The sequence below is a fragment of the Platalea leucorodia genome (genome assembly GCF_965183815.1).
Source record: "Platalea leucorodia genome assembly, contig: HAP1_HAP1_SCAFFOLD_594, whole genome shotgun sequence".
Lineage (NCBI taxonomy): Eukaryota > Metazoa > Chordata > Aves > Pelecaniformes > Threskiornithidae > Platalea > Platalea leucorodia.
In genome coordinates, this window is record NW_028121032.1 from 1 (window position 1) to 18,158 (window position 18,158).

General features: G+C 70.5%; 1 protein-coding gene across 2 annotated transcripts; it reads left to right on the forward strand.

Moving 5' to 3' along the window:
- Positions 1-78: 78 nt before the first annotated feature.
- Positions 79-17,936, forward strand: XAB2 (XPA binding protein 2; the record flags this gene model as incomplete). Of its 2 annotated transcripts, XM_082339223.1 has the most annotated exons (19): positions 79-282; positions 1,862-2,010; positions 3,019-3,142; positions 4,095-4,292; positions 5,338-5,472; positions 6,262-6,426; positions 7,550-7,694; positions 8,489-8,640; positions 9,625-9,744; positions 10,743-10,874; positions 11,414-11,545; positions 12,012-12,125; positions 13,167-13,329; positions 14,007-14,197; positions 14,787-14,909; positions 15,687-15,858; positions 16,532-16,658; positions 16,975-17,069; positions 17,809-17,936. In XM_082339223.1, 19 exons carry the CDS (start codon positions 79-81, stop codon positions 17,868-17,870), a joined length of 2,703 nt encoding a protein of 900 aa, XP_082195349.1. In that variant the 3' UTR covers positions 17,871-17,936. The 2 variants fall into 2 exon arrangements, with proteins under 2 accessions (XP_082195349.1, XP_082195350.1); XM_082339224.1 differs by lacking the exons at positions 79-282; positions 1,862-2,010 and adding an exon at positions 2,619-2,635.
- Between the last annotated feature and the right edge of the window lie 222 nt (positions 17,937-18,158).

Here is an 18,158-nt window from a genome sequence, read left to right on the forward strand (position 1 = left end):
GAGGTGGGGAAAGGGACGATAGGCGGGCGGAAGTGGCGTCATCGCCGCCCGCCGGAAGTGGTGGCGGAGCGGGGGAAGATGGCGGAGGCGGCGGCGATGCCGCAGCGGGAGGAGCCGCCGGCCGCGCCGGGAGCGGAGCCGGGGCCGGGGCCGGGGCCGGGGCCGGGGCCGGGAGCGGAGCCGGAGCCGGAGCCGGAGCCGGAGCCGGAGCCGGAGCCGGAGCCCGGGCTCGGGCTCGGGCTCGGAGCGGGGCCGGAGGCGGAGCGGCCCGAGCTGCGCTTCGTGAGTGCGGGGGGCGGCGGGACCCGGCCCCCCTGTCCCCCCCCCCGTGTCCCTGTCCCCCCCCCCCGTGTCCCTGTCCCCCCCCCGTGTCCCTGTCCCCCCCCCCCCGTGTCCCTGTCCCCCCCCCCCCGTGTCCCTGTCCCCCCCCCCGTGTCCCTGTCCCCCCCCCCGTGTCCCTGTCCCCCCCCCCCGTGTCCCTGTCCCCCCCCCCCCGTGTCCCTGTCCCCCCCCCCCCGTGTCCCTGTCCCCCCCCCCCCCCGTGTCCCTGTCCCCCCCCCCCCCGTGTCCCTGTCCCCCCCCCCGTGTCCCTGTCCCCCCCCCCGTGTCCCTGTCCCCCCCCCCCGTGTCCCTGTCCCCCCCGTCCCTGTCACACCTCATTGCCTCTCCCCCCCCCCGTCGCTGCCACCCCCCGTCCCCCCTCCTTCCCTCTCCCCCTTCGTTCTTGCTCCCCGTCCCCCCGTGCCCTCGCTCCCTGTCCCCACTGCCGCTGTGTCCCTGTCACCCCCCTGTCCCCGTCACCCCTTGTCCCTGCTCCCCCTCCCTCCCTGTCCCCCCTTGTTCTTGCTCCTTGTCCCTCCTTGTCCCTGTCACTCTCCTATTCGTCTCCTGTCCCCGTCACCCCCCGTTCCTGCTCCCCATGTCCGTGCCACTCCTCTCTCCTTGTCCCTCCCTGTCCCTGTCCCCATCCCCCCTTGTCCCCTGTTCCCCCATCCCCACCCCCCCTTGCCCCCGTCCCCATCACCCCTTGTTTCTGCTCCCCTCTCCCCTGTCACCCCCCTCTCCCCTGTCACCCCCCTCTCCCCTGTCACCCCCCTCTCCCCTGTCACCCCCCGCTCCCTGTCACCCCCCTCTCCCTGTCCCTCCCATACTTGCTCCCTGTCCCCCTGTCCCTTGTCACATCCTGTCCCCATCACCCCTCGCTTCTGCTCCCCATGTCCCCGTCACCCCCCCTCTGTCCCTCCTTGTCCCTGTCACTCCCATACTTGCTCCCTGTCCCTTGTGATCCCCTGCCCTCGTCACCCCTTGCTTCTGCTCCCCGTGTCCCTGTCACCCCCCTCTCCCTGTCCCTCCTTGTTCCTGTCACTCCCACACTCGTCCCCTGTCCCCCCTTGTCCTCTGTCCCCATCACCCGTCTCCCTCCTTGTCACTCTCCTGTGTCCCTGTCCCCCCTCACCCCCTGTCCCACATCACCCCTTGGTTTTGCTCCCTGTGTCCCTGTCTCCCCTCACTCCCTGTCCCTGCCACCCCCCCGTCCCCCCTGTCCCCGTCACCCCTCATCCCCGTCACCCCTTGTTTCTGCTCCCTTCGTCCCGTCCCTTCTTGTCCCTGTCCCCCCTCATCCCCTGTCCCCGTCCCCTGTCCCTCTCTGTCCCCGTCATTCCCGTACTCACCCCCTCTTCCCCCGTCCCCCCTCTTCCCCCACCCCCTCTTGTCTCTGTCCCTTCTTGTCCCCATCCCTCCTTGTCCCCTGTCCCCCCTCGCTCCCTGTCCCTCCCTGTCCCTCCCATACTCACCCCTGTCCCTGTCCCCCCTCGCCACGCGTCCCCGCCGCCCTGACCCGCTGTCCCCCCGTCCCCAGGAGGAGGAGGACGTGCAGCATGAGGAGGAGCTGCTGCGCAACCCCTTCTCGGTGCGGTGCTGGCTGCGCTACGCCCAGGCGCGCCAGCGCGGCCCCCGCCCCCGCCTCAACCTCCTCTTCGAGCGCGCCCTCAGGGAGCTGCCCGGCAGGTGGGGACACGGGGGGACACGGGGGGGGCGGGGGCCCTCAGGGAGCTGCCCGGCAGGTGGGGACACGGGGGGACACGGGGGGACACGGGGGGGCGGGGGCCCTCAGGGAGCTGCCTGGCAGGTGGGGACACGGGGGGACATGGGGGGGGCGGGGGCCCTCAGGGAGCTGCCTGGCAGGTGGGGACACGGGGGGACACGGGGGGGGGCGGGGGCCCTCAGGGAGCTGCCCGGCAGGGGGGGACACGGGGGGGCAGGGGGGGGGGCCCCTCAGGGAGCTGCCTGGCAGGTGGGGACACGGGGGGACACGGGGGGGGGGGGCCCTCAGGGAGCTGCCCGGCAGGTGGGGACACGGGGGGACACGAGGGGGACACGGGGGGGCAGGGGCCCTCAGGGAGCTGCCCGGCAGGTGGGGACATGGGGGGACACGGGGGGACACGGGGGGGGCGGGGGCCCTCAGGGAGCTGCCTGGCAGGTGGGGACACAGGGGGACACGGGGGGGGGGGGGCCTCAGGGAGCTGCCCGGCAGGTGGGGACACAGGGGGACACGGGGGGGGGGGGGCCTCAGGGAGCTGCCTGGCAGGTGGGGACACGGGGGGGCAGGGGCCCTCAGGGAGCTGCCCGGCAGGTGGGGATGCAGGGGGGACACGGGGACCTCAGGGTGGCCTCAGGGGCGATGGGGGCCTTGGGGGGGGACACAGGGACCTCAGGAGCACCTCGGGGCTGGGGACATGACACAGGGACATCCTGGGCGTCCTCGTGGGGGACGGGGACCTCGGGGTGGCCTCAGGGGACGGGGACTTCCCGGGGAGCGATGGGGCCACCCTCGGTCCCCTCCCGAGGGGTGACAGGGACATCCCAGGTCCCCGCGGGGGGGGACAGGACCTCCCGCCTTCTCCCCCAGGGCAGGGAGGGGGGTGACAGGGTCACCTCACGGGTGACAAGGATGTCCCGCGTCCCCTCGCGGTGGTGGTGGGGGGGTGGCAGCGGGTGACAAGCGTGTCCCCTCAGCTACAAGCTGTGGTACCAGTACCTGCGGCAGCGGCGGCAGCAGGTGAAGGGGCGCTGCCCCACCGACCCCGCCTACGAGGAGGCCAACAGCTGCCACGAGCGCGCCCTCGTCTTCATGCACAAGGTGGGGACACGGGGGGGACACGGGGCACATGGGGATGGGTGACACGGGGACACGGAGGGGGACACAGGGACGTGGGCAGCTGGAAGGGACGTGGTGGGGGGAAGGGGATGGGGGGGTGGGAGGCATTTGGGGACACGTGGAGGGGACACAGGGAGGACACGGGGACACGGGAGGGACGGGGGGACACGTGGGCAGCTGGAGGGCACGTGGAGAGGGGAGGTGGGGAAGGGGATAAGGTGTGGGAGGCGTCTGGGGACACGGGGAGGGGACACGGGGACATGGAGGGGACATGGGGACACGGGGGGGATGCGGGGGGGGAGCTGGGGGGCCGGGGACATTGGGGGGGCGGAGCTGCCTCCCCCCCCAGCCCCAGAGCTGCCCCCCAGCCCCATAACCACCCGTCAACCCTCCCCAGCCCCATAACTACCCCTAAGCTCTCCCTAGCTATGCAGCTACCTCTCCCAGCCCCATAACTACCCCCACAAGCCCCCCCAGCCCCATAACTCCCCCGAGCCCCATAACTATCCCTACAAGCCCTATAATTATCCCCACGGGCCCTTCCCAGCCCCACAAGTACCCCCATAAGCTCTCTCCAGTCCCATAGCTACCCCTGCAAGCCCCATAACTACCCCCACAAGTCCCTCCTAGCCCCACAACTACCCCCATAACTACCCCCGCCAGCCCCATAACTACCCCCACAAGTCCCTCCTAGCCCCACAACTACCCCCATAACTACCCCCGCCAGCCCCATAACTGCCCCCACAAGCCCCTCCCAGCCTCACAACTACCCCCATAAGCTCTCCCCGGCCCCATAACTACCCCCTGAGCCCTATAACTCCCCCCACAAACCCCTCCCAGCCCCATAACCCCCCCAACCCCTCCCAGCCCCCCACCTCCCCCCCGACCCCCTCCCCGAGCTCCCCCACCCCTGAGCGCTCGCCGTGCCCCACAGATGCCCCGCATCTGGCTGGATTACTGCCAGTTCCTGGTGGAGCAGGGCCGGATCACGCGGACGCGCCGCACCTTCGACCGGGCCCTGCGGGCGCTGCCCATCACCCAGCACCACCGCATCTGGCCCCTCTACCTCCAGTTTGTGCGCCGCTACCCCCTGCCCGAGACCGCCGTCCGCGTCTACCGCCGCTACCTGAAGGTACCCGCTGGCGCCCGCCGCCATGGCAGCCCCGGCGGTGGCACCCTGGGGCGGTGGCAGCCCCGGCGGTGGCATCTGGGGTGGGTGGCGTGGCCAGTGGTGGCACCCCAGGGTGATGGTACAGGCGTAGTGTCACCCTGAGGTGGTAGAACACCCCATGATGTCACCCCAGGGCGGTGGCACAAGCGGTGGTGTCACCTACACTGTCACCCAGGGCGGTGGCACACCTGGTGGTGGCACCCCCGGGGTGTCACCCTGGGGCTGTGGAACACCCCATGATGTCACCCCAAGGTGGTGGCAGTGTCACCCCTGGGTGTTGGCACAGGCGGCGGTGTCACCCCCAGGTGGTGGCACAAGCAGCGGTGTCACACTGGGGTGGTGACAGAGCAGAGACAGAGATGACAAGGGGCAGAGATAGGCGGTAGGGACACGGCGTGGGGACAGAGGTGACACAGAGCAGGGGCAGAGGTGGTAGGGATGGCATGGAGAAGGACAGACGTGACGTGGAGCAGGGACAGAGGTGGCAGAGGTGACACAAGGCAGAGACCGAGGTGACATGGAGCAGGGACAGAGGTGACACGGAGCAGGGACAGAGGTGGCAGGGATGGCATGGGAACAGACAGAGGGGGCAGAGGTGACACGGAGCAGGGACAGAGGGGACGGGGATGGCATGGGAACAGACAGAGGGGGCAGAGGTGACACGGAGCAGGGACAGAGGGGACGGGGATGGCATGGGGAGGGACGGAGGTGACACAGAGCAGGGACAGAGGTGACACGGAGCAGGGACAGAGGTGGCAGAGGGCAGAGATAGGTGATAGGGACACAGGGTGGGGACGAAGGTGACACGGAGCAGGGACAGCAATGGCAGCGCTACATGGAGAGGGACAGAGGTGACAAGGGACAGGGGGATGGTGGCAGGTGTCTGTGGCAGGGCTGGGGCGCTTTGGGTGGCAGCAGCCAGGGTCGGGGCCACCACAGGGTCGGGAGGGGCCCCGGGTCGGGGGGGAGGGGACGTTGGGGACAGGCCCTGACTGTCCCCTGCCAGCTGAGCCCCGAGAGCGCGGAGGAGTACGTGGCCTACCTGCGCTCCGTCGGGCGCCTGGACGAGGCCGCCGTGCGCCTGGCGCGGCTCGTTAACGACGAGCGCTTCATCTCCAAGGAGGGCAAGTCCAATTACCAGGTGGGCACCCTGGGGGGGCACCCAGGGGTGCTGGGGGGGCGGGGGGGGGGGACAGGGAGGTCGGGGAGGGGGAAAAGGGGCTCTGGGGGGGTGACTGGGGGGGCACTGAGGGGGTGACAAGGGGCTGGGGGCACCCATGGGTGCTGTGGGAGCACCTGTGGGGGCTGGGGGACACCCACTGGGTGCCAGGGAGGTTGGGGAGGGGGAAAAGGGGCTCGGGGGGAGCACCAGGGGATGCTGGGGGGGTGACAAGGGGCTGGGGGGGTGACAAGAGGCTCTGGGGGGGGGTGACAGAGGGGGCTGGGGGGGCACTGGGGGGGTGACAAGGGGCTGGGGGCACCCATGGGTGCTACGGGGCACGCACTGGGTGCCAGGGAGGTTGGGGAGGGGGAAGGGGGCTCTGGGGGGCACCATGGGGTGCTCGGGGGTACCCATGGGTGCTGGGGGGTATCCAGGGGGGCTGGGGGCACCCATGGTCACTGAGGGCTCCCAGTGGGTGCTGGGGGGGGCTCCCATGGGCCTTGGGGGTTACCGTGGGGTGCTTGGGGTGGTGTTCGGGGGTGCCAGTGGGTGCTGGGGGCTCCCATGGGTGCTGGGGGGGGGTCCCCTCGGGGTGCTGACCCCCCCTCTGCCCCCCCAGCTGTGGCAGGAGCTGTGCGAGCTGCTCTCCCAGCACCCGGAGCGGGGTGTCGGGTCTCCCATGGGTGCTGGGGGCTCCCATGGGTGCTGGGGGTCCCCGGGGGGCTCTGGGGGTCCCCTCGGGGTGCTGACCCCCCCTCTGCCCCCCAGCTGTGGCAGGAGCTGTGCGAGCTGCTCTCCCAGCACCCGGAGCGGGTGCGCTCGCTGGACGCGGGTGCCATCATCCGGGGGGGCCTGACCCGCTTCACCGACCAGCTGGGCCGGCTCTGGGGCGCCCTGGCCGACTGCTACATCCGCAGCGGCCACTTCGAGAAGGTGACGTGGCCCCAACGGCCACCCGGGGCCACCGCCGGCCTGGGCTTCTGTCCCCCACCCCAGGGCCACCACAGCACCCGTCCCTGGTCCCCAAACCTCCCCAGGGCCACCACAGTTCTGGGCTTCTGTCCCCAAACCTCCCTAGGGCCACACAGCACCCGTCCTCGGTCCCCAAACCTTCCTGGGGCCACCATGGTCCTGGGCTTCTGTCCCCAAACCTCCCCAGGGCCACCAGAGCCCCAGGCTTCTGTCCCCACCCCAGGGCCACCACAGTCCTGGGTTTATGTCCCCAAACCTCCCTACAGCCACCACAACCCCCATCTCCTGTCCCCCACCTCACTGCCACCAGAGTCCCAGGCTTCTGTCCCCACCCCAGGGCCACCACAGCCCCTGTCCCCACCCCAGGGCCACCACAGCAGCCATCTCCTGTCCCCACACCACCCCAGGGCCACCACGGTGCCCATCCCTTCTCTGCGCACCACCATGAGGCCACCACAAACATGGTCCCGTCCCCATGCCATCCAGGGCCACCACCAGCCTTGTCCCCTGTCCCCATACCACCCCAGGGCCACCACAACCCTGGTCCCCTCTCCCCCAGGCCACCCCAGGGCCACCACAGTCTCTGTCCCCTCTTCTTTATGCCACCCCAGGGCCACCACCACCTGAACTTCGGTCCCCCAGGGCCACCACAGCTGCCCCAGTCCCCTGTCTTTATGTCACCCCAGGGCCACCACCACCCTGTCCCCACTTCACCCTAGGGCCACCACGACCCCGGTCCCGTGTCCCTGCATCACCCAGGAGCCACCACCACCCCTGTCCCCATGTCACCCTAGGGCCACCACCACTCCTGTCCTGTCCCCCATGCCACCCTAAAGCTGCTGCCACCTCCGTCCTGTGTCTTAATGTCACCCCAGGGCCACCACCATCCCAGTCCTCTGTCCCCACATCACCCTAGGGCCACCATGACCCCAGTCCCGTGTCCCCATGTCACTGAGGAGCCACCACCACCCCGGTCCCCTGTCCCCTCCACACGACCCCAGAGCCGCGGCAGCTCCATCCCACCCTGTCCCTGTCCCCAGCGCGCTGTCCCCAGCGCGCTGTCCCCAACGCGCTGTCCCCGCAGGCCCGGGACGTCTACGAGGAGGCGGTGCAGACGGTGATGACGGTGCGGGACTTCACCCAGGTCTTCGACAGCTACGCCCAGTTCGAGGAGAGCGTCATCGCCGCCAAGATGGAGACGGTCGCCGAGCTGGGCAAGGAGGAGGACGGTGAGTTTGGGGGGGGCCCTGACCCCAAAAGGGTGACTCTGGGGGGGGCCCTGCCTCAGTTTCCCTCAAAAGGGTGAGTCTGGGGGGGCCCTGTCCCCTCCCCTGCTGTCCCCTGACACCGCACGTCACCCCGGGTGTCCCCTTGTCACCTCATCCTGTCCCCAAGTGTCCCTGACCCCCTGTCCCCACCCCAAGGGACACCCAGCACCTTGAGGGGGTCCTGGTCACCCGGGTGTCCCCAAACCCCCTGTCCCCCCCCCCCAGGGGACACCCAGTGCCCGTGTGGGTGCCGGTCACCCCGTCCCCAGGTGTCCCCTTGTCACCCCAGGTGTCCCCAGGCCCCCTGTCCCCACCCCAGGGGACACCCAGCACCCTGTGGGCATCGTGGTCACCCTGTCCTGTCCCCAGGTGTCCCCTTGTCACCCCATCCTGTCCCCAGGCCCCCCTGTCCTCACCCCAGGGGACACCCAGCGCCCGTGTGGGTGCCAGTCACCCTGTCCCCAGGTGTCCCCTTGTCACCTCAGGTGTCCTCAAACCCCCTGTCCCCCCCCCAGGGGACACCCAGCACCCTGTGTGGGTGCCAGTCACCCTGTCCCCGTGTCCCCTTGTCCCCGTGTCCCCTTGTCCCTGCTGTCCCCAGAGGAGGTGGAGGTGGAGCTGCGGCTGGCCCGCTTCGAGCAGCTGGTGGCCCTGGTGTCCCCAGACCCCCTGTCCCCACCCCGAGGGGTGCCAGTCACCCCGTCCCCCCTTGTCCCCGTGTCCCCTTGTCACCCTGTCCCCACCGCTGTCCCCAGAGGAGGTGGAGCTGGAGCTGCGGCTGGCCCGCTTCGAGCAGCTGATGGCCCGGCGCCCGCTGCTGCTGAACAGCGTCCTGCTGCGCCAGAACCCCCACAACGTCCACGAGTGGCACAAGCGGGTGCAGCTCTACCAGGGGCGCCCCGAGCAGGTGGGGACGCGGCGGGGACGCGGCGGGGGACGGCTGGGCTGGGGCTGGGGGGTGGCTGTTGGGTGGCGGGGACACGGGTGGCGTGGGGATAGGGGACATGTGGGGGCGTGGAGGGGGACATAGAGGGACGTGGGGACAGTGGGGGGACATCTGGGGACATTGGGGTGGGCACAGGGGGACACCTGGGGACACCGGGGTGTGTATAGGGGACATGGTGGGGACACGGCAGGGGACAGCTGGGTTGGGGCAGTTGGGTGGCAGGGACAAGGGTGGCGTGGGGACATCATGGTGGGGATAGGGGACACCTGGGGACATGGGTGGGTGGAGGGGGACAGGTGGGGACGTGGAGGGGGACATAGAGGGACATGGGGACATTGGGGTGGGCATAGGGGGACAGCTGGGGACATTGGGGTGGGCATAGGGGGACAGCTGGGGACACTGGGGTGTGTATAGGGGACACCAGGGGATAGCAGGATGCCTATAGGGGACACGTGGGGACACTGGGGTGGCTGTCGGGACACGTGGGGACACCAGGGTGTGTATAGGGGAGACACAGGGACATTGGGGTGGCCATAGGGGACACGCATGGGGACACCAGGGTGACCATAGGGGGACACCTGCTTGTCACAGGGACAGCAGGGTGGCTGCCAGGGGACACAGGGGGACATCGGGGTGCACATAAGGGGAGCACAGAGGATGCTGGGGGGACATGGGGACACTGGGGGACACTGGGGTGGACAGGGGGACACCGGGATGGACATGAGGGGACACTGGGGTGGACATGGGGACACTGGGGGACGCTGGGGTGGACATGGGGACACTGGGGTGGGCATGAGGGGATGCTGGGGTGGACACGAGGGGACACACCTGGCGTAGACGTGCCGGGTATAGGGGGGGACGCATGGGGACAGCGGGGTGCGTATGGGGGTGTGACACCTTTGGGGGTTCGGAGGTGTCCCCAACGTGTCCCCACCGTGTCCCCAGATCATCAACACCTACACGGAGGCCGTCCGCACCGTGGACCCCTTCAAGGCGACGGGGCGGCCCCACGGGCTCTGGGTGGCCTTCGCCCGCTTCTACGAGGACAACGGGCAGCTGGACGACGTCAGTGGGGACCCCGGCGTCCCCTCCCCCGGGGACACCCCCGAACCCCGACTGTCCCCTCTGTCCCCACACCCTGGCCCTTGTGTGTCCCCCCAAGCCCTGACTGTCCCCTGTGTCCCCAAACCCTGACTGTCCCCCCTGTCCCCACACCCCGTCCTTTGTGTGTGTCCCCAAACTTTGAATGTCCCCACGCCCTGTCCCTTGTGTGTGTCCCCAAAGCCTGAGTGTCCCCTGTGTCCCCAAACCCTGACTGTCCCCCATCCCCAAACCATGTCCCCTGTGTGTGTCCCCAAACTCTGACTGTCCCCTGTGTCCCCAAACCCTGACTGTCCCCCCCCAAAGTCTGAATGTCCCCCATGTCCCCCCAACACCCTGACAGCCCCCGCTGTGTCCCCCAAACTCTGAGTGTCCCCCCCGTGTCCCCCAAACCCTGTCCCCTGTGTCCCCCCGAACCCTGACTGCCCTCCATGTCCCCTGTCCCCTGGTGTCCCCCAGACCCTGCCTGTCCCCTCCAGTGTCCCCCAGACCCTGACTGTCCCCTGCGTGTCCCCCAGACCCTGCCTGTCCCCTCCAGTGTCCCCCCAGGCCCTGACTGTCCCCCGATGTCCCCCAGACCCTGACTGTCCCCTCCAGTGTCCCCCCAGGCCCTGACTGTCCCCTCCAGTGTCCCCCAGACCCTGCCTGTCCCCTCCAGTGTCCCCCCAGGCCCTGACTGTCCCCCGATGTCCCCCAGACCCTGACTGTCCCCTCCAGTGTCCCCCCAGGCCCTGACTGTCCCCTCCAGTGTCCCCCAGACCCTGACTGTCCCCTGCGTCCCCCAGACCCCGAGTGTCACCTCCAGTGTCCCCCCAGGCCCTGACTGTCCCCTCCAGTGTTCCCCAGAGCCTGACTGTCCCCCTGATGTCCCCCAGAGCCTGAGTGTCCCCCCATGCCCCCCACCCCCGACTGTGCCCCCGTGTCCCCCCGCTGTCCCCCCTGACCGTCCCTTCTGTCCCCAGGCCCGCACCATCCTGACCAAGGCCACCCGCGTCCGCTTCCGGCAGGTGGAGGACCTGGCCGCCGTCTGGTGCGAGTTCGGCGAGATGGAGCTGCGCCACGAGAACTACGAGGAGGCCCTGCGCATCCTGCGGGTGCGCGGGCGGGGCCGCGGCCCCACCCATGGGGGCCCTAACGGGACCCCTGGGTGCCCTAATGGGACGTCTGGGTGCCCTAATGGGACATCTGGGTGCCGTAACGGGACATCTGGGTCCCCTAACAGACATCTGGGTGCCCTAACGGGACCCCTGGGTGCTGTAAAGGGATGTCTGGGTGCCCTAATGGGAGACCTGGGTGCCATAAAGGGACGTCTGGGTCCCCTAACAAAAGTCTGGGTGCCATAATGGGACCCCTGGGTGCTGTAAAGGGATGTCGGGGTGCCGTAGTGGGATGTCTGGGTGCCATAACGGGACCCCTGGGTGCTGTAAAGGGATGTCGGGGTGGCCTAACGGGACATCTGGGTGCCCTAACAGGGACACCTGGGTGCCCTAATGGGATGCCTGGGTCCCCTAATCCACGTTGGGAAGGTGAAAGTGGAGCTGGAGGCAGCTGGGTGCTGCCGGGGGGGCTGTGGGTGGCCACGGGGACCCTGGGGACGCTGGTGACACCCCCCGCTCTCCCCGTGTCCCCCCAGAAAGCCACGGCGCTGCCCGCCAAGCGGGCCGAGTACTTCGACTCGACGGAGCCCGTCCAGAACCGCCTCTACAAGTCCCTCAAGGTCTGGTCGATGCTGGCCGACCTGGAGGAGAGCCTGGGCACCTTCCAGGTGGGTGCCGCCCCCCGGGACCCCCCATGGCCGCTGGGTGCCCCCCCCCCATCCTCTGCCTGGTTGCCCCCCGCCCCCATCTGCTGTGGGTGCCCCCCTGACCCACGTCGATCCCTTGGCGCTCCCCGCCCCCACTGGGTGCTCCCCATCTCCACTGGGTGCCCCCATGCACCCTGTATCCTCTTGGGGTGCCCCCCATCCCCTCTGGGTGCCCCACTGGCACCCCCATGTCCCCCTTGGCACCCCCGTGTCCCCTCTGGGTGCCCCCCAATCCCTCTGGGTGCCCCCAGCCCCTTCCCCCCCCCACCTCGCACCCCACCGTCCCTTGGGGTGCCCCCATCCCTGTGCACCCCCCTCAGCACCCCCCTGTCCCCTGGGGTACCCCCATCCCCCCCCCCCCCCCCCCAGCACCCCGCCGTCCCCTGGGGTGCCGGGTGGTGGGTGCTGACCCCCCGTGTCCCCCCAGTCCACCAAGGCGGTGTACGACCGCATCCTGGACCTGCGCATCGCCACCCCCCAGATCGTCATCAACTACGGCCTCTTCCTGGAGGAGCACGGCTACTTCGAGGAGAGCTTCAAGGTGGGCACCCCGCAGCACCCCGACACCCGGGGGGGTGCTGGGGACACCCCGTGGCTGGGGAGGGGGTCAGGGAGATTCTGGGGAGCATGTTGGGGACACCACAGGGACCCTGTGGCCAGGGAGGGGGTCAAGGTCACCGTGGGGAGGGTGTTAGGGACACCCGTGGCTGGGGAGGGTGCTGGGGACACTCCAGGGACACCCTGTGGCCAAGGAGGGTGTCAGGGACACCCTGGGGACACCCCACAGCTGGGGAGGGTGCTGAGGATACTCTAGGGACATCCCACGGCCGGGGAGGGTGGTGGGGAGATCCTCAGAAGGGTGTTGGGGACACCCTGGGGACCCTGCGGCCAAGGACAGGTCAGGGTCACTGTGGGGAGGGTGTTGGGGACACCCCAGGGACACCCATTGCCAGGGAGGGTGTTGGGGACACCCTGGGGACACCCTGCAGCTGGGGAGGGTGCTGGGGACACCCCGGGGACGTGTGGGGGACACTGTGGGGACCCTGTGGCCAGGGAGGGTGTTGGGGACACTTTGGTGAGGGCACAGGGGACGCTGTGGGGAGACTGTGGCCAGGGAGGGTGTCAGGGACACCGTGGGGAGGGTGTTGGGGACACCTAACAGCAGTTAGGTGACAATGGCGGCAGGATGGTGGCAGGGGTGGTGGCAGGGTGGTGGCAGCAGTGACAGCAATGGCAGGGGAGTGACGGGTGGCAGGGGGGTGACAGCAGTGGCAGGGGTGGTGGCAGGGTGGTGACAGCAGTGGCAGGGGGGTGACAGTGGTGGCGGGGTGGTGGCAGGGTGGTGACAGTGGTGGCAGGCGTGATGACAGTGGTGGCATTGGTGGTGACAGGGGTAGCGGGGTGGTGACAGGGATGGTGGCAGCAGTGGCAGGGTGGTGACAGCAATGGCAGGGGTGACAGGGTGGTGTCAGGGGTGGTGGCAGCGGTGACAGCAGTAGCAGGGGGGGTGGCAGGGGTGGTGACAGCGGTGGCGGGGGTGGTGCCAGGGGCGGCAGGGTGGTGACAGCGGTGTCACCCGCAGGCCTACGAGCGGGGCATCGCGCTCTTCCGCTGGCCCAACGTGGCGGACATCTGGCACACCTACCTCAGCAAGTTCGTCGCCCGCTACGGCGGGCGCAAGCTGGAGCGGGCGCGGGACCTCTTCGAGCAGGCGCTGGACGGGTGCCCCCCCAAATACGCCAAGAGTAGGGGTGCAGGGGGGCGCGGAGGGGTGGGGGTTGGGGTGGGTGCCGGGGTGGGTGCCCATCGGGGCGAGGATGGGTGCCCAACAGCCCACCAGGCCCTAGGTGCCCCCGCCCCGGGCACATGTTGGGGGGTCCCAGCGCCCCCGGGTACCCCCCTGGGTGTGTGTTGGGGTTCCCAGGACCCCTGGGTGTGTGTTGGGACCCCCAGCACCCCTGGGTGTGCGTCAGGACACCCCGTGCCCCTAGGCACCCAACTGGGTGTGCATTGGGGCACCCAGCCCTCCTGGGCACCCCCCTGGGCACACATTGGGTCCCCCAGCACCCTTGGGTGCCCACACGGGCGTGTTTTGGGGCCCCCGGCACCCTTGGACAGCCCCTTGGGCACACATGGGGCCCCCAGCACCCCTGGGCACCCACCTGGGTGTGTTTCAGGACCCCCAGCACCCTTGTTCCCCACCCTGGGCACATGTTGGGTCCCCCAGCACCCCTGGGTGCCCACCTGGGTGTGTGTTGGGGCCCCCAGCACCCTTGGGCACCCCCCTGGGTGCGTGTCAGGGCCCCCAGCACCCTTGTTCCCCACCCTGGGCACCCACCAGTCCCTCCCCCAGTCCTCGGGGCACACCGGCAGCACCCCGAGGTGGGAGCGGGCGCTGACGGGTGCCGCCGGGTGCCCGCAGCCATCTACCTGCTGTACGCCAAGCTGGAGGAGGAGTTCGGGCTGGCGCGGCACGCCATGGGGGTGTACGAGCGCGCCACCCGCGCCGTCCTGCCCGCCCAGCAGCACGAGATGTTCAACATCTACATCAAGCGGGCGGCCGAGCTCTACGGCGTCACCCACACCCGCCCCATCTACCAGAAGGCCATCGAGGTGGGCACCGGGCGGGCACCGGGGGCACGGGGACATGGGGGCACTGGGGGGGCATGGGGACGTGTGGGCACCTGGGGGGCACGGGGACCTGCGGGGGCACGGGGACATGCGGGCCCTGGGGGCACTGGGGGGGCATGGGGACGTGTGGGTACCTGGGGTGTGCGGGCACCCAGGGGGGCATGGGGGCACCGGGGGGCTATGGGGACCTGTGGGCACTGGGGGGGCACGGGGACGTGGGGGCACCAGGGGGCTATGGGGACCTGCGGGCACCCAGGGGGGCACGGGGACGTGGGGGCACCGGGGGGCTATGGGGACCTGCGGGCACTGGGGGGGCACGGGGACGTGGGGGCACCGGGGGGCTATGGGGACCTGCGGGCACTGGGGGGGCACGGGGATGTGGGGGCGCCCCGGGGCAGGGGGATGAGGGGGACGTGGGGATGTGGGGGATGCGGTGTGGGGACGGGGCCCTGGGGGCATCAAGGGCGCTGATGTCCCCCATGGGTGCTGACGTCCCCCTGGGGTTGTTGACGTCCCTCACGGGTGCCGATGCCCCCCGTGGGTGCTGACGCCCCCCGCGGGTGCCGGGCAGGTGCTGGGTGACGACGCGGCGCGGGAGCTCTGCCTGCGCTTCGCCGACATGGAGTGCAAGCTGGGGGAGGTGGATCGGGCCCGCGCCATCTACACCTACTGCTCCCAGATCTGCGACCCCCGCGTGAGCACGGGCACCCAGTGGGGCTGGGGGGCACCCAGTGGGGCTGGGGGCACCCGGGGCTGGGGGCACCCGTCAGGGCGGGGTGGTAGCCCACGGGGCGGCCATCGGGGCAGGGGGCACCCAACGGGGCAGGGGGCACCCAACGGGGCAGGGGTGTCAGGCCTGTCCCCAGGGCCACACAGGTGCCACATGCCAGGGATGTCCCCAATGCCAGGGATGTCCCCAGGGCCACATGGGTGCCCTGTGCCAGGGATGTCCCCAATGCCAGGGATGTCCCCAGGGCCACGGATGTCGCCAGGGCCACACGGGTGCCCTGTGCCAGGGGTGTCCCCAGGGCCACGTGGGTGCCACATGCCAGGATGTTCCTACAGCCAGGGATGTCCCCAGTGACAGGATGTCCCCAATTCCAGGGATGTCCCCAAAGCCATGCAGGTGCCCTGTGTCAGGGGTGTCCCCAGGGCCAGGAGTGTCCCCAGGGCCACATGGCTGCCCTGTGCCAGGGATGTCCCCAGTGCCACAAATGTCCGCAGGGCCACACGGGTGCCACGTGCCAGGATGTCCCCAGGGCCAGGGATGTTCCCTGTGCCAGGGATGTCCCCAGCTCCATGGGGTGCAACCCGTGCCAAGGATGTCCCCAGGGCCACAAATGTCCCCAGGGCCACATGGGTGCCACATGCCAGGATGTCCCCAGGGCCACGGGGTGCACCCAGTGCCAGGGATGGCCCCAGGGCTGTGGGCTGTCCCCTCTCACCGTGTCCCCCCCCCGGGTCCCCCCAGATCACGGCCACCTTCTGGCAGACCTGGAAGGACTTTGAGATCCGCCACGGCAACGAGGACACGATCCGGGAGATGCTGCGCATCAAGCGCAGCGTCCAGGCCACCTACAACACCCAGGTCAACTTCATGGCCTCCCAGATGCTCAAGGTCTACAGCAACGCCACCGGCACGGGTGAGCGGGGGCACCCAGGGGTGCTGGGGAGCACCCAGGGGTGCTGGGGAGAGAGCGTGGGGTGGCTGTGGGCGTGGGGAGCACCCGTGGGCAGCAGAGTGTGGGCATGGGGCTGTCACAGGGATGGGGAGCACCCACAGGGAGCACCCATGGGTGTGGGGAGCACCCGTGGGGATGAGGAGCACCCATGGGCACCAGGGTGTAGGTGTGGGGCTGCTGTGGGTGCTGGGGAGCACCCACGGGGATGGGGAGCACCCACAGGGACGGGGCACCCATGGGCAGGGGGTGTGGGGAGCACTCACGGGGATGGGGAGCACCCGTGGGGAGCACCCATGGGTGTGGGGAGCACCTGTGGGCACCAGGGTGTAGGTGTGGGGCTACTGTGGGCACTGGGGAGCACCCGTGGGTGTGGGGAGCACCCAGCGTGGACAGGGGGACACGGGGAGCACCCACGGGCACCCAGTACAGGCAGGGGGACGTGGGGAGCTTCTCGGGGTCCCCGGCGTGGGCAGGGGGACGTGGGGAGCACCCACAGACACCCAGCGTGGGCAGGGGGACACAGGGAGCTTCTCGGGGTCCCCGGCATGGGCAGGGGGACGTGGGACCCCCCGTGGGCACCCAGTGCAGGCGGGGGGCCCGTGGGGGCCCCCGGTGAGGTCCCCGCTGTCCCCAGTGTCGGACCTGGCGCCGGGGCAGAGCGGGCTGGACGACATGAAGCTGCTGGAGCAGCGGGCGGAGCAGCTGGCGGCCGAGGCCCAGCGCGACGTCCCCCGCCCCAAGGACAAGGTCCTCTTCGTCAGGTGGGTGCTGCCGCCCCCTCCCCTCCCCTGCCCCTCCCACGCTGGGGACGCGGTGCTCGGGGTCGGGGGGGGGACTGTCACCTCCCCGGGGCCACCCCTGTCCCCCCCATGCCGAGGTCCCGGTGGTCAGTTGGGTGGGGTCGCCTCCGCGTCCCTCCACGCCCAGGACAAGGTCCTGGTGGTCAGATGGTGGCTGTCACCTCCCCGGCGCCACCCCTGTCCCCATGGCTGTCCCCCTGTCCCCCCCACCCATGGGTGCCCCCCCCCGTGGGCGCCCCCCCCGTGGGTGCCCCCTGCGGGTGCTGACGGGGCGCAGGGCCGAGGGCCCGCGGGAGGCTCTGGCCGCCCTCTCCCAGCAGGGGAACCCCGACGAGATCGACCTGGGGGACGAGGACGAGCCCGAGCCCGACGGTACGGGGGGGGGGGACACGGGGGGGGACACGGGGGGACATGGGGACATTGGGGGGATGGAGGGACACGGGGCCATCGAGGGGGACACGGGGGGGACACGGGGGGACATGGGGACATTGGGGGGATGGAGGGACACGGGGACATCGAGGGGGACACGGGGGGGACACGGGGGGATGGGGGGACAGGGGGACACGGGGGGGACACGGGGGGATGGGGGACACGGGGGCACATGGGGGGGACATGGGGACATTGGGGGGATGGAGGGACACGGGGACATCGAGGGGGACACGGGGGGATGGGGGGACAGGGGGGGATGGGGGGGACACGGGGGGATGGGGGACACGGGGGCACATGGGGGGGACATGGGGACATTGGGGGGATGGAGGGACACGGGGACATTGGGGGGACACGGGGGGGCGTGGGATAAGTGGGGACATGGGGGGGACATGGGGATGTGGGAGAGGTCGGAGGGGACACGGGGACATCGGAGGGGACACGGGGACATCGGGGGGGACAGGGGGACACAGCGGGGGCGGGGCATGGGGACAGATAAGGGGGACATTGGGGGGGACATGGGGAGACGGGGGGGAGGTGGGGACACAGCGCGGGGCGGGGCATGGGGATGGGGGGGACAGGGACGCGGGGGGGACGTGGGGACAGGAGGGTGGCGTGGGGACCTGGGGGACCCGGGGTGACGGGGGGGGGGGCGCGGGTGGCCCTGACCGCCCCTCCCCCCCAGAGGTGCCGCTGGAGCAGAAGCGGGTGCCCCCCTCCCTCTTCGGGGGCCTCAAGGACGACTGAGGGCGCGGGACCCCCCTGTGTCCCCCCCCCCGTGTCCCCCCCCCAATAAACCCCCTTTTTACAGTGCGTGTGGGTGCCCCCTTGGGTGTGGGGGGGACCCGGGGGGGGACAGAGGGGACACCCCCCCCCGTGGGTGCCCCCAGCCCCTCTGGGGGGGGCAGCACCCCCATAGCGGCATCGTGGGTGCCCCCCCCATGGGTGCCCCCCCCAAAGACAGGAGGCGCCCGGGCCCTTTAAGTTACTTTATTAAGTGACAATGACACCGGGGGGGGGACACGACCCCCCCCA